The following is a 12,870-nucleotide window of genomic DNA, read 5'->3' on the forward strand; positions in this document are numbered from 1 at the left end:
CCCACACTTGTCATAACTTGCAAATAACATCAATATAAGACAATTTATCCTACTGTTAATGCTTAAAATTTTATTTTCCTCACAAGCAGTAAAAAAAAAAATCTGACAATGGACTGTGAGAGTATTACTCATCTTGGTTTTATTATCAATTATTCTGAGCCAAGATGTAGGATTAAGTATCTTGTCAATGGGTACATGCATTTACACATACAGCTTCTAATACTGTTACCACTGAGATGTGGGTGTGCATACAAATATATACTGTGTGTATGTATATATATGTATGTGTGTGTGTGTGTGTGTGTGTGTGTGTGTGTGTGTGTGTGTGTGTGTGTGTATATAGTGATTTTGCCTGTGAGCAGCAGGCCAGCTAATAAGGCCCCATGGGGAGATAGAGAGAAACTGGTAATTAAGACAACTTTACACATACACACACACACACACACACACACACACACACACACACACACACACACACACACACACACACACACACTGAATTTGAAAGCGCTCAATGAGAAAGAGATGAAAAAGAGTGAAGAGAAAGAGGGAGCAAATGACAGAAAGGAAAAATAAGAAAAGGGAGAGGAAGGAAAGGAGAGAGATAGAGAGAGTTGTAAGCGAGAACTTGAACCAAGATAGAAGTTACCATAGCAGTAGAGAGAGAAATAATTTTCAACTGAGACTGGCAGTTTGAACATTTCACGAGATTCAGTTTGTAAGTGATAGCACAATAGAATATTTCACCCTGAGCTACTCTCTGTTAAGGCTACATGATGAGATGAGATGAGATGAGATGAGATGAGATGAGATGAGATGAGATGAGATGAGATGAGGTTGGTAGACGCTGGCTGGCGCATTATGTGTGCAAATAAGTCGTCTTTATGTTACAATATGGACGAAAGCATAACAATATAGAAACTTGGTAAGATGTGAGTTCAGATGATGAAACTCATCTGTTTGCTATTAAGGCCTACTTTCGATGACCTACACCACTGTCGACCAGTCAGCCATACCCAGACCACCCCCAGTGAAAACAAACTAACAAACCAGAAGTAGGACAGTTTACCATGGCTGAGCTCTTTATTCAGAGCACGCCAGAGGAAAAACTTTGGCTCGTTAAACTGAAGTAGTTTTCTCATATTAATCCCGGGCAACGTCCAGAGAATCAGGTCCGGCCATTGTCCGGAGTTGCCCTTCTACCCAAGCAGCACACAACAGGAGGTTGCCTGTGTCAGACGCGCTCTCACCTGCGGGGAATCCTCCGTTTGGCTGAGGCGAGGGTAGCGCCTATAGGTAGAGCGAGCAGGAGGCAGGGCACACATGACAGAAACGTCATCAGTACGCCCACTCGCTCACGCTGAATTCACCGGACAATGAACTGTTCTCTTCACACGTGGGCTCAGTCGGACGTTACGCGGACGTTATGGTAGGGAGCCGGCAGCGTAACGTCCATTTAAAGTCCCGTACAGCTGATTGGGACATGTGCGTTCTCACAATGCAGCTCCTGCGGATAATGGCTAGATAAACTGAGGGTTGCAGTGCATGTGTGAAATCACTTCGAGTCTCCCGCAATCGCATGTGACACCACCGGCTCCTGGTTGAGTTGTGGCTGTGGGGAGTGTGAACAGGAGAAGGGATGTTTTGTTTAGTTGAGTGCTGTCTCTACACAGATGGGCTACTAGAACTCCAATAACGTGGGAGTTCATCATTCGATATCTCTAAAATACAGAGGAACCGGTCAGTAAAAGTTTTATCATTTAGCCAGTCAATGATTTTTATGTGTCCTGTATTGTTTCCTTTCCTTTTGTGCTTTTAGTAATTCTCAATGACCTTTTTTTTTTCTTGACTGTTGTTGAACCTATACAAAATCGCAACCAACGTGTTTCCATCCATACCAGTACTGATGACTACATTCATCGACTTGGGGCCATATGGAGCCAAACTCCAATCAGGAAAGAGGACCGGTAGGAAAACAAACGCTGCTATTGGTGGAGACGCGGCATCGGTTTCCAGGCGCCCCGCCCTGTGATAGCGTGTCTTGTGAATGGAGCGGGCGTCTTGAAACTGACGGCACGGCACAGTGAGTGCGCCCCTTCCAGTCTCCTGCGAAAGGAAGGCGGCGTATCTGTCGGATGGTAATGTAAGCTTTTTCCAAGTTTCTTTTTTTTCCCTCTCTCTTCTATTTTTGCTTCAAAGTCGTATCGGCCAAACGGCTGTGCGCTGCAGAGTTTGCCCTTCGAATAGAAAGAGGGGGAACAGTGAGGTTTTGTACACTCTTTTTTGATTGGGACGCTTGAGTGAAAGAAGACCGTGTTCGCAGTCATCTACAAAGACCCTCAAGGAGTCATGAGAGCGCCGCGACCACGCTGAACGTCTCGTTGAGGAATAACGCCGATTTTCTCGACAAAGCCGGGCGAATCTCGTTTCTGATGTTTGCCGGCCGAGTTGAGACTAGTTAGTTGGTTTCGACCGGATAGGTGAAGCGGGGGGTTATACCGCAACTGCCGAATTTTCTGTCGTGTTTTAAGTCGTCCGACTTGGATCAAAGTTTTTTTTTCTTTTGCCTCCCTCCCCCTCCTCCCTTAACTATGGCGACGACGGAGTCGGAGAACACATCGGGCAGGTCTGCAGCTGTCTTCGTTTTGTGGATATGGGGGATAATGAGTGGGCTCTCCTTGCCCTGCTCGGCTCAGTACCACGGCGAAAAGGGGATTTCTGTCCCCGAGCACGGCTTTTGCCAACCCATCTCCATCCCGCTATGCACGGACATTGCCTACAACCAGACTATCATGCCGAACCTTTTGGGCCACACCAACCAGGAGGACGCCGGGCTGGAGGTGCATCAGTTTTATCCCCTCGTCAAGGTCCAGTGTTCAGCCGACCTCAAGTTTTTCCTCTGCTCCATGTACGCGCCGGTTTGTACGGTTTTGGAGCAGGCTATCCCGCCGTGTCGGTCCCTGTGTGTGCGGGCACGGCAGGGCTGCGAGGCGCTCATGAACAAATTTGGCTTCCAGTGGCCGGAGCGGCTCTGCTGCGAGAACTTCCCCGTCCACGGAGCGGGGGAGATCTGCGTGGGGCAGAACACCTCCGACTCCTCCGGGAGCCCGACCTCCTCCGCCACTCCCTTCGTACCCGAGCTGATGACCCTGCAGCCGCCGAACATCGGCCGAACCAACCAGCACCACCAGTACCACCAGTTTTCCTGCCCGCTGCAGCTGGAGTTGCCCTCCTACCTCGGCTACCGATTTATGGGGGTGAAAGACTGCGGTGCCCCGTGTGAACCCGCCAAACCCAACGGCCTCATGTATTTCCGAGAGGAGGAGGTGAAGTTCGGCCGCCTCTGGGTCGGTATCTGGTCCATTCTGTGCTGTGTCAGTACCCTATTCACGGTTCTTACATATTTGGTGGACATGAGGAGGTTTCGGTATCCAGAGCGGCCCATAATCTTTTTGTCTGGCTGCTATTTTATGGTGGCTATTGCCTATGCTGCCGGCTTCTTCTTGGATGACAAAGTTGTGTGCATTGACAAATTCAAAGACGACGGGTACAGGACTGTGGCGCAAGGTACGAAAAAGGAAGGCTGCACCATACTGTTCATGGTGCTGTACTTCTTCGGCATGGCCAGCTCTATTTGGTGGGTCATTTTGTCTCTGACTTGGTTTCTGTCTGCGGGTATGAAGTGGGGCCATGAAGCAATTGAAGCCAATTCCCAGTATTTCCACCTTGCCGCCTGGGCTGTCCCGGCTGTGAAGACCATCACCATCCTTGCTATGGGCCAAGTGGATGGCGACATATTGACAGGCGTCTGCTTTGTTGGTATCTACAACGTGGAGTCCCTCCGTGGCTTTGTCTTGGCCCCCCTTTTTGTGTATCTGTTCATCGGAACCTCCTTCCTCCTCGCCGGGTTCGTGTCTCTCTTTCGGATCAGGACTATCATGAAGCATGACGGCACCAAAACGGAGAAGCTGGAAAAGCTTATGGTCCGGATCGGGGTGTTCAGCGTCCTGTACACAGTCCCCGCCACCATTGTCATCGCCTGTTATTTCTATGAACAGGCTTTCAGAGAGCAGTGGGAGAAAACTTGGCACATGCACACGTGTAAACGCTTCGCCGTACCCTGCCCTGTTCACAACTTTGCCCCCATGACCCCTGATTTCACCGTTTTTATGATCAAGTACCTGATGACCATGATAGTGGGAATCACTTCTGGGTTCTGGATCTGGTCGGGAAAGACGCTCCAGTCATGGAGAAGGTTTTATAAAAGACTAAGCAATGGCAACCAGGGGGAGACAACAGTATAAATTAAGACCAAATGGGTCAAAAACCTCCTGAAAAGCAGGAATACCAACCTAGCCATCAAGTAATGGAAATAGTAGAAAATGTGGTTTCAAAAAGCTTTAATTGCAACTGAGAGAGACAGTGATAGTATCTGTGTCTGGGACAGCAACTGAGCAGATATATGGACGGGGCAGTTTGCCTGTTTTATAATATTAGATTTTTTTTTCTCCAGGTGTTAATAGCAATCCAGACTTTGTGTTGCACAAATCGTGCTCATTTGGATATGAGTTCAGTCTCGAACACATTGGACATCACCTTGGACAGTTTGTCAAAAAACCTTTAAAAAATTGCTTTTAATGGTGTTTCTGCTTTATTCAGTACTCAACAGGGAAAACACACGGGTGGACAAATGAGCAGTTTGAGAATCGAACCCACAGTGTTGTGAGTACTCGGCTTGTGGACCCTGGGATGGCCGGAGAGAGGAGAGATTTAAACCCTGATTTGTGTTTCCTTAGATGAAATCTGGCCTCTCTGGTCCAAGGACTGAACCGATGAGGTCAGCCTCTAACGCAGATGTTACTTTTGAAATGTAATCACGTAGGAGACTAGAAATCGCTGGTTACATGTGTAAAATTAGAAATGATCATTTTTGGTAAAATGCATTCATGTATATAGGTCTCGGTTGGATGAAATGCAACATGCTACAGAAGTTGAGCGACCTGTTCCATAACTGACTGTCGGTTGAACCATAGATCCAATTGCAGCATCAGTCATGTCTGTCAGTAGTGATGTATACTGTTGAAGTGTCCTTAAATCAGAAACCCTACTGCTTGCTTTTAACAGGTCATGCTGAGTAAGGGTGTTAGCTTAATACCTAAACCATAATAGTGATTTTTTTTAAAGAATTAAAATACAGTTAAATACGGCGGTGGAAGCGCTCTGAAACACCCATTGCAGTTTGAATTGCAAGCTGTTGTCTGTTCTGTTCTGAGGTTGTGTGAAGGTGAATCTTCACTTCTGTCACAAATGTTCACCCTAATAATGAATGAAGAGTTCCTTATTATCAGCCGCATTGTTGTTTTTAAAGGTAATTTGAGTGGTTGGAGATGAACAGCAAGGTTTTACCACACACACACGCATGCAGAAAGAAAGAAAACCAGCCCACTGTTTCGTAATGGAGACAGAGCAGCCTATTGTTTGTGGATATGTGTGTGGTCCCTGACTATTGGATCCCAGGCAAAGGGGCGTCTTAGAAACGGCATCGGAAAATCCTTTTAAGAATCCTGCCTGAGTCTGTCATACTTAAGAAAAATCCCAAAGGGCTTTTGCCTAATTAGACGGTCCAGTAGGGTTTTTTTAAACCTTAAATTATTGAGGGAAAGGTTTTGGTGAATATGCTTGCCTCTTTTTCAGCCCCGCCCTGTTCTTCTTTCATTCATCTCCATCGTCTTCTGTTGGCTATTGTTGGTAACCTTTATGATTTAGGTGACGTGCTATGCTTTCTCTGTTTTCCTTTTAATTGTATGAGGAGCTCAATGGGATTTTTTTCGCCACCACTTGACTGAAAAAATTCCCCGCCATTAGGTTGTGGCTGCCAGCCCAGGACTGACAATCACCTCTGTTACGGTATACACATTTCCCACAGATATGAACATTTAATTGTCATCTACATACAGATAAACAACCTATATTTATTTCTTTTCATAAATGTACCGCTCACTCTTATCCCCAGAAACCTATGACGAATGAAAGTGCTGCACTACAAAAGGTTAAAGGTCATGAGTTTCGGATAGAAAAAAAACCCCAACAATAATTGACTCTTTTTATTTTGAATGCTATTGAGTCCAATTTCTGTTGTAAAAACAGCATCAGGATAGTAAATAAAGTATTTTGTTCGGTTTTCACTTCTCACACAGGTGCTTTCATTTGAATACAAGAGGAGAGTGAAATAAGCTTTACCTACAATGGAAATAGAAACCATGCAATAATCCAAACCAGGTCGTATGGAATTTGGGGTTTTTTTTGGAGGGGGTTTGTGCTTTGTCGGCTAAATTTGAATCCAATGCAGATGGCGCAATGATGTGTTGCAGTAACTAGCACAAAATAACTGATGAGATAATATTAGTCAAATTTATGCAGAAAACCCACTGCTGGTTATGCATTGGTTGGTGCAACTGATTATTCCCTTTACCTGTAACGGTAACCTGTGAGCAAGGGTCTTTCGAGTGATTACTGAGCAACTATCTATCTTCGGTCTCGACTGAAGAGGTCACGTAGATGAGTGATGAAATGTTTCTCTCAATAAACGTTGTGTCCAGATGAACTGATTCAACTTCCTGTGATTTCCTTACCTGGATTATTGAGCATGCATAAAGACATACTGAGTGACTGTTGAGGCTACAAGAAAGGGTGACTGAAATCATACTGTCCCCAGAAAGAGAAATTGGTAAACAATATAAACGAAAAAACAAAACAGATTTTGGTTTATGGCCATGTATTTTTTTAAATTCTACACTTCCATTTTAATATTGTCCTGTGGCATGTGAAACTCGGTCAACACACAAATCACAGGGAAAGTCTTCATCCAAGTAAGGAGGTTGGAGTTAGGAGGCCTTCAGTTGGCAGCAGTGAACTGTAATGTGATGTCTTTTGTCCGAATGAGCACATTTGTTCACTATTTACTGTGTGATGTGTACACACCCCTGTAGAATATGTGACTGGCCACCTGAATTGGTTCTGTAAATTGCATGTCTGTCGTTGTAAAAAATCAAATTTGAAAGACATGTATTATACAGAAACTGTTCAAGGATAAAAAAATCCTAGTTTTTCTTAATGTCACTTGAAAAATGCATGTTAAATCTTCTAAGGCCAGTAGAAGAATCCAACAAAAGGTGCATTGTATCTCTTGAGATAATGCTGTCGAGTAAATTGTCTTTTAAGGTAGTCAGATGGGATCAGCCGAGCCCTGGTACAGCAGGACAAAAACTTGCCCGGAGGTGTACCTGCAGAGATGGACCTCAGTTGTGTGATAATGTTGTGAAAGCTATGAGCCTCTCGGCCCTGTCGCATGGTACCAGCCAGGAGCTGCCAATTTAAATGATATCAGAGACAGACTGGCCTGCTGTGTTTTAATGCCACGGCTTACTAAGGAAGGAATGTGTGTGTGTGTGTGTGTGTAGTTTTGGGACATATGCAAGTTACCTACTTAGTACAGAATCATTGTAAATAACTTGTTTCCTAAAAAAGAATATGTATTTATGAAGATAATCTCTCTCTTTTGCCTTTTTACTTAATTTTGAATGATTTAGGGGGAAAATCCATTTGTACATGTACAGTTTCACCGAATAAAGCAATTAGATTTTTTTTTAACGTGTCAGGTGTTTCTGCTTTGTGTTCAGGGATTGTGTTAGATGTTCATTTTACGGCAACATCAAACGCCAGACCTTTCCTGAAGGCAGTGACACGTTTCCATATCTTCTGTGGTAGATTTTAGTCATCTATGACCAGATTATGTTCCTTAGTCCATGATTCCACATAGCCTGCTATGTTATTCACACTGATGACATCCCTGCAGTCAAGACCTATTCCGTGTTTTAGCCTCAAATTGCAACGATTTGCTAAAATTTAGCCCGAACTGACCCCCATATGAATGATTAAGGGGGAAATATTGGCAACCGCAGCAGATAATGTTGTGAAGAGCACTGCCGCAGCCTCAGTACTCAAATCTCAGAGCGATATCACTCCATCCCAGATGTGCCCCCTCCTTAAGCTGACGGTACAGACCTGACATGTATTTGCTGGAGGGGATAAACACATTAAAACGAGGTTATTGCTTTTCTATCATTACGAACTCGTCGCCTCTTCAAAGAATTGTGTTGTTGTAAGGATTTATGGTGCTTGGTCGCCCTCTATCGGCCACAAGGCGACGCTGCACCGCGGGCTGCCAAGGATTGGTAAACAGGGGTGATGACCGGGTCAGAGTTTGTTTATACCAGCAGCCACCCAAACCGGTAGGAGAGCCAATCTGCCCCGCTCGAGCAGCAAACCTTAAAATTGATCCTAGGCTAGCTACAGCAACGTGAGCAGTGTTGTAACATTTCTATTTTGGGCTGTTTGTCCATCGTAATACACGGCATAGCCTATAGCGTGTGGGTCTTGGCTACTAAATAAACAGACGAATAGCAAAAGGTGTTTTTTATTGTTGAATAGCAGTATACAAGTAACTCTTAGTTAAAGACATGAACTCTGCCTCGGCCTCTCTCTCTCTCTCTCTCTCTCTCTCTCTCTCTCTCACACACACACACACACACACACACACACACACACACAAGCCCCTTCTTTCTGACCAAAAAAGGATCTTGGTGGTGTAAACAAAAGCTACGGATACCACTTAAGGAAAAAACTCAAAGGCGAAGCTTCAAACCTCTAACACATCCATTAACCAAAGCCACAATCGCAAACTGGTTATAGAGCCGCTTGTTTGCATTAGTTTGAGAGAGAGAGATTTTCTTTAAAACAAGTCTTTATTTAACAGCAAAAAACAAACCAAAAACAAACAAAAACAGACTTGAAATCTTTTTAATAATATAAACAATATTTGTCAAATTACAAAAAACACTCAACATGCATCTTTTAACAATCGCACTTCCCTGTTGATGACTCTGCACTTATCCTTCTCGGTGACTTCAGCATCCACACTAACAAGCTAGATCCTCTTCTCTCTTTCCTTTGCTCCTTTGACCTTCACCTCTCACCCTCTCCTCCTACCCACAAGGCCAGCAACCAGCTGGACCTTATCTTTACTAGACACTGTCCTATTTCCAATCTCTCTGTTATTCCCCTCCAGCTCTCTGACCACTATTTCATGTCCTACTCTCTCTCCCTGTCTTCACCCCCCTCAGCCCCTTCCCCTACCCACATGGTTTCCACCCGTAGACACCTCCGCTCTCTCTCCGCCACTGATCTTTCTTCCTCTGTTACCTCTATCCTCCCTACACCTGAATCTTTCTCTCTCCTACCCCCTGACACTGCTACTGATCTTCTTCTCTCTACCCTCTTCTCTGGACAATCTCTGTCCCCTCACCTCCAGGCCTGCATGCCCAACTCCACCTGCCCCTTGGCTGACCGACTCAGTACGTACTGACAGACGGAGCCTGAGAGTGGCAGAGCGCAAATGGAGAAAAGGCAAACTCCCAGAGGACCTTCTCAACTTCCAATTTCTTCTTTCCATTTTCTCCTCCTCCCTTTCTGCTGCTAAGGCTGCCTTCTATTGCTCTAAAATCCTATCCTCTGCCTCTAATCCTAAGAAACTCTTTGAAACCTTCTCTACACTTCTTCAACCCCCAACTCCTCCTACTACTTCCTCCCTTCTCGCTGATGACTTCGCTAACTTCTTTGACAAGAAGGTAAATGACATCAGAGCCCCCTTTTCTCACCACCTGGTTAGTGCTGCTTGCGCTATCCCACCCTTTGCACCCTCCCTCACCTCTCCACATCCCACCCTATCCCACCTCGCTCCCCTCTCCCCCAATGAGGTTCTAAACCTCATCACATCCGGTTGCCCCACCACATGCTCCCTTGACCCGGTCCCCTCCCCTCTTCTTCAGTCTATAGCACCTGAACTCCTTCCCTATCTAACCCACCTCATCAATACCTCCCTCCACACTGGATGCTTTCCATCTGCCTTCAAGACTGCTAGAGTTAACCCCCTTCTCAAGAAACCATCACTTAACCCCTCTGACATCAAAAACAACAGACCAGTTTCCCTTCTACCCTTTCTATCCAAAACTTTAGAATGTGCTGTCTTTAACCAACTTTCTTTGTACCTCCACCAGAAAACCCCCTGGACCCCAACCAGTCTGGGTTTAGGGTGGGTCACTCGACAGAGACGGCCCTCCTTGCAGTGATAGAATCGCTGCACTCTGCAAGAGCAAACTCTCTCTCCTCTGTCCTGATACTCCTGGACCTGTCAGCTGCGTTCAACACAGTGAACCACCAGATCCTCCTCTCTACCCCTGAGGGGCTGGGTGTCACAGGCTCTGCACTCTCAATGTTTGCAACCTACCTGACGGGTCGCTCCTACCAGGTGACATGGAGAGGATCTGTGTCGGAGCCTCGCAGACTGACTACAGGCATTCCACAGGGTTCGGTTCTGGGTCCTCTCCTTTTCTCCCTGTACACGACATCCCTAGGTTCTGTTATTCGCTCGCATGACTTCTTTTACTATTGTTATGCCGATGACACCCGGCTGATCTTGTCCTTTCCTGCCTCTGACACACAAGTAGAGACACGCATTGCTGCGTGCTTGACCAACATCTCGGAGTGGATGGTGACACACCACCTGAAGCTCATTCTGGACAAGACAGAGCTGATGTTCCTCCCGGGGAAAGGTTGCCCGCAGCGAGACCTGGTCATCACCACTGACAACACCGTGGTGACGCCAACTAGGACTGTGAGGAATCTGGGTGTGATCCTGGACGACCAACTGTCGTTTGCTGAAAACGTTGCATCGGTTGCTAGCTCCTGCAGATGTCTCCTCTATAACGTCAGGAGGATTCGCCCATTCCTCACCAACGAGACAGCACAGGTGCTCATCCAGGCTCTGGTCATCTCCCAGCTGGACTATGGCAACTCCCGTATTGTCTTTGTGGATTTAGAGAAAGCATATGGCAGGGTGCTGAGAGAGGAAATGTAGTACTGTATGTGGATGTCGGGAGTGGTAGAGAAGTATGTAGGAGTGGTGCAGGATATGTGTGAGGGCAATGTGACAGTGGTGAGGTGTGCAAAAGACTGAGGGGTTCAAGGTAGAGGTGGGATTACACTAAGGATTAGCTCTGAGCCTGTTCTTGTTTTGCAATGGTGATTGACAGGTTGACGGACGAGATCAGGCAGGAGTCTCCGTGGACTATGATGTTTGTGGATGACATTGTGATCTGTAGTGAGAGTAGAGTGCAGGTTGAGGAGAGCCTGGAGAAGTGGAGGTATGCACTGGAGAGAAGAGGAATGAAAGTCAGTACGAGCAAGATGGAATACCTATGCATGAATGAGAGGGAGGACAGTGGAATGGTGAGGATGCAAGGAGTAGAGGTGACGAAGGCGTATGAGTTTAAATACTTGGGCTCAACTATTCAAAGTAACGGGGAGTGAAGGAGAGAGTGCAGGCAGGATGGAGTGGGTGGAGAAGAGTGTCAGGAGTGATTTACGACAGAAGGGTACCAGCAAGAGTTAAAGGGAAGGTTTACAAGATGGTAGTGAGACCAGCTATTTTATATGGTTTGGAGACAGTGGCACTGACGAAAAGACAGGAGGTGGAGCTGGAGGTGGCAGAGTTGAAGATGCGAAGATTTTCATTGGGAGTGACGAAGAAAGAGATGATTAGGAATGATTATATTAGAGGGACAACTCAGGTTAGACAGTTTGGAGATAAAGCAAGAGAGGTAAGATTGAAATGGTTTGGACATGTGTGGAGGTGAGATGCTGGGTATATTGGGAGAAGGATGCTGAATATGGAGCTGTCAGGGAAGAGGAAAAGAGGAAGACCAAAGAAGAGGTTTATGGATGTGGTGAGAGAGGACATGCAGGTGGCTGGCATAGCAGAAGAAGATGCAGAGGACAGGAAGAGATGGAAATGGATGATCGGCTGTGGCGACCTCTAACGGGAGCAGTCAAAAGTAGTAGTAGTAGTTGTAGTAGTAGTAGTAGTAGTAGTAGTAGTAGACTTGGGTTTAGGGTTAAATTAGAATTAGGATTAGGTTAAGGTTAGGGTTAACATTAGACATGAAGTTGTGATGGTTAAGGTTGTGTGTTGTTTGCATGTGTGTGCATCCGTGTGTGTGTGTGTTGTGTGTGCTGTTGGACAAGATTTGTGTGGGTTTACGTGTTTGATGTCACCCATGTCAAGACACCAGGTTGCTTGGTATCAGAATGTGTGTTGCACAATAGACAGTCATGTCTTTGGGTCTAATGCTGGTGTTCTTTCAGCATTCCCCTGCAGTATCAGTAACAATACCAATATCCTTTATGCACAAGTGGAGTTTGCAAAGTGCTTAAACGTGAAATAAATATATGGGGAATCAGGTTTGAAAGAAAAGGCTAAATGGGAGAGTAAACCACTTTTAAAAGTCTAGAGAGTGAGTACCAACCGCTATGACCAGCAGCATTTGGATTAGAATACTTTTATGCAGTGCAACTTTTCATCCTACCCACACTAATAAGTGGTTTGACTCGCCATATGAAAATGGACTGTGGTAAAACCATAAAAATACTATAGTATTCTTCTATGTTCTTTTTGTGACATTATTATACAAAAACTATAGCCAGTAATGTACAAATGCTGTAGTGGAAGCTATCAGAATCAGAATCAGAATCAGAATACTTTATTTATCCCCGAGGGGAAATTGAGTATAGTGTTTGTACGGTCATGTGAGAGAGAAAAAAAAAACCCACATGAAATATTATGGCTATTTAATATTGACATTAGATATGCACGTTTGATGTAAACATTTATATTCTATTACATTTTTGCTATATTTCATTTTCATATGGGTCTGGCTGCAGTTCAGCTGCAAGGACGCAGTCAGTCAGTGGAGC

The 12,870-nt window shown here is 45.3% G+C and overlaps 1 protein-coding gene across 1 annotated transcript; it reads left to right on the plus strand.

The window, feature by feature from the left end:
• Positions 1-2,124: 2,124 nt before the first annotated feature.
• On the plus strand, positions 2,125-7,621 carry LOC130120758 (frizzled-7-A-like). The gene has a single exon (XM_056289477.1). It carries the CDS (start codon positions 2,592-2,594, stop codon positions 4,302-4,304), a length of 1,713 nt encoding a protein of 570 aa, XP_056145452.1. The 5' UTR covers positions 2,125-2,591; the 3' UTR covers positions 4,305-7,621.
• Positions 7,622-12,870: the final 5,249 nt, after the last annotated feature.

The sequence above is a fragment of the Lampris incognitus genome, chromosome 11, assembly GCF_029633865.1.
Source record: "Lampris incognitus isolate fLamInc1 chromosome 11, fLamInc1.hap2, whole genome shotgun sequence".
In the NCBI taxonomy this organism is placed as follows: Eukaryota; Metazoa; Chordata; class Actinopteri; order Lampriformes; family Lampridae; genus Lampris; species Lampris incognitus.

Coding starts and splice junctions, on each gene's coding strand:
- LOC130120758 (XM_056289477.1), top strand. CDS start 2,592: ATGGCGACGACGGAGTCGGAGAACACATCGGGCAGGTCTGCAGCTGTC.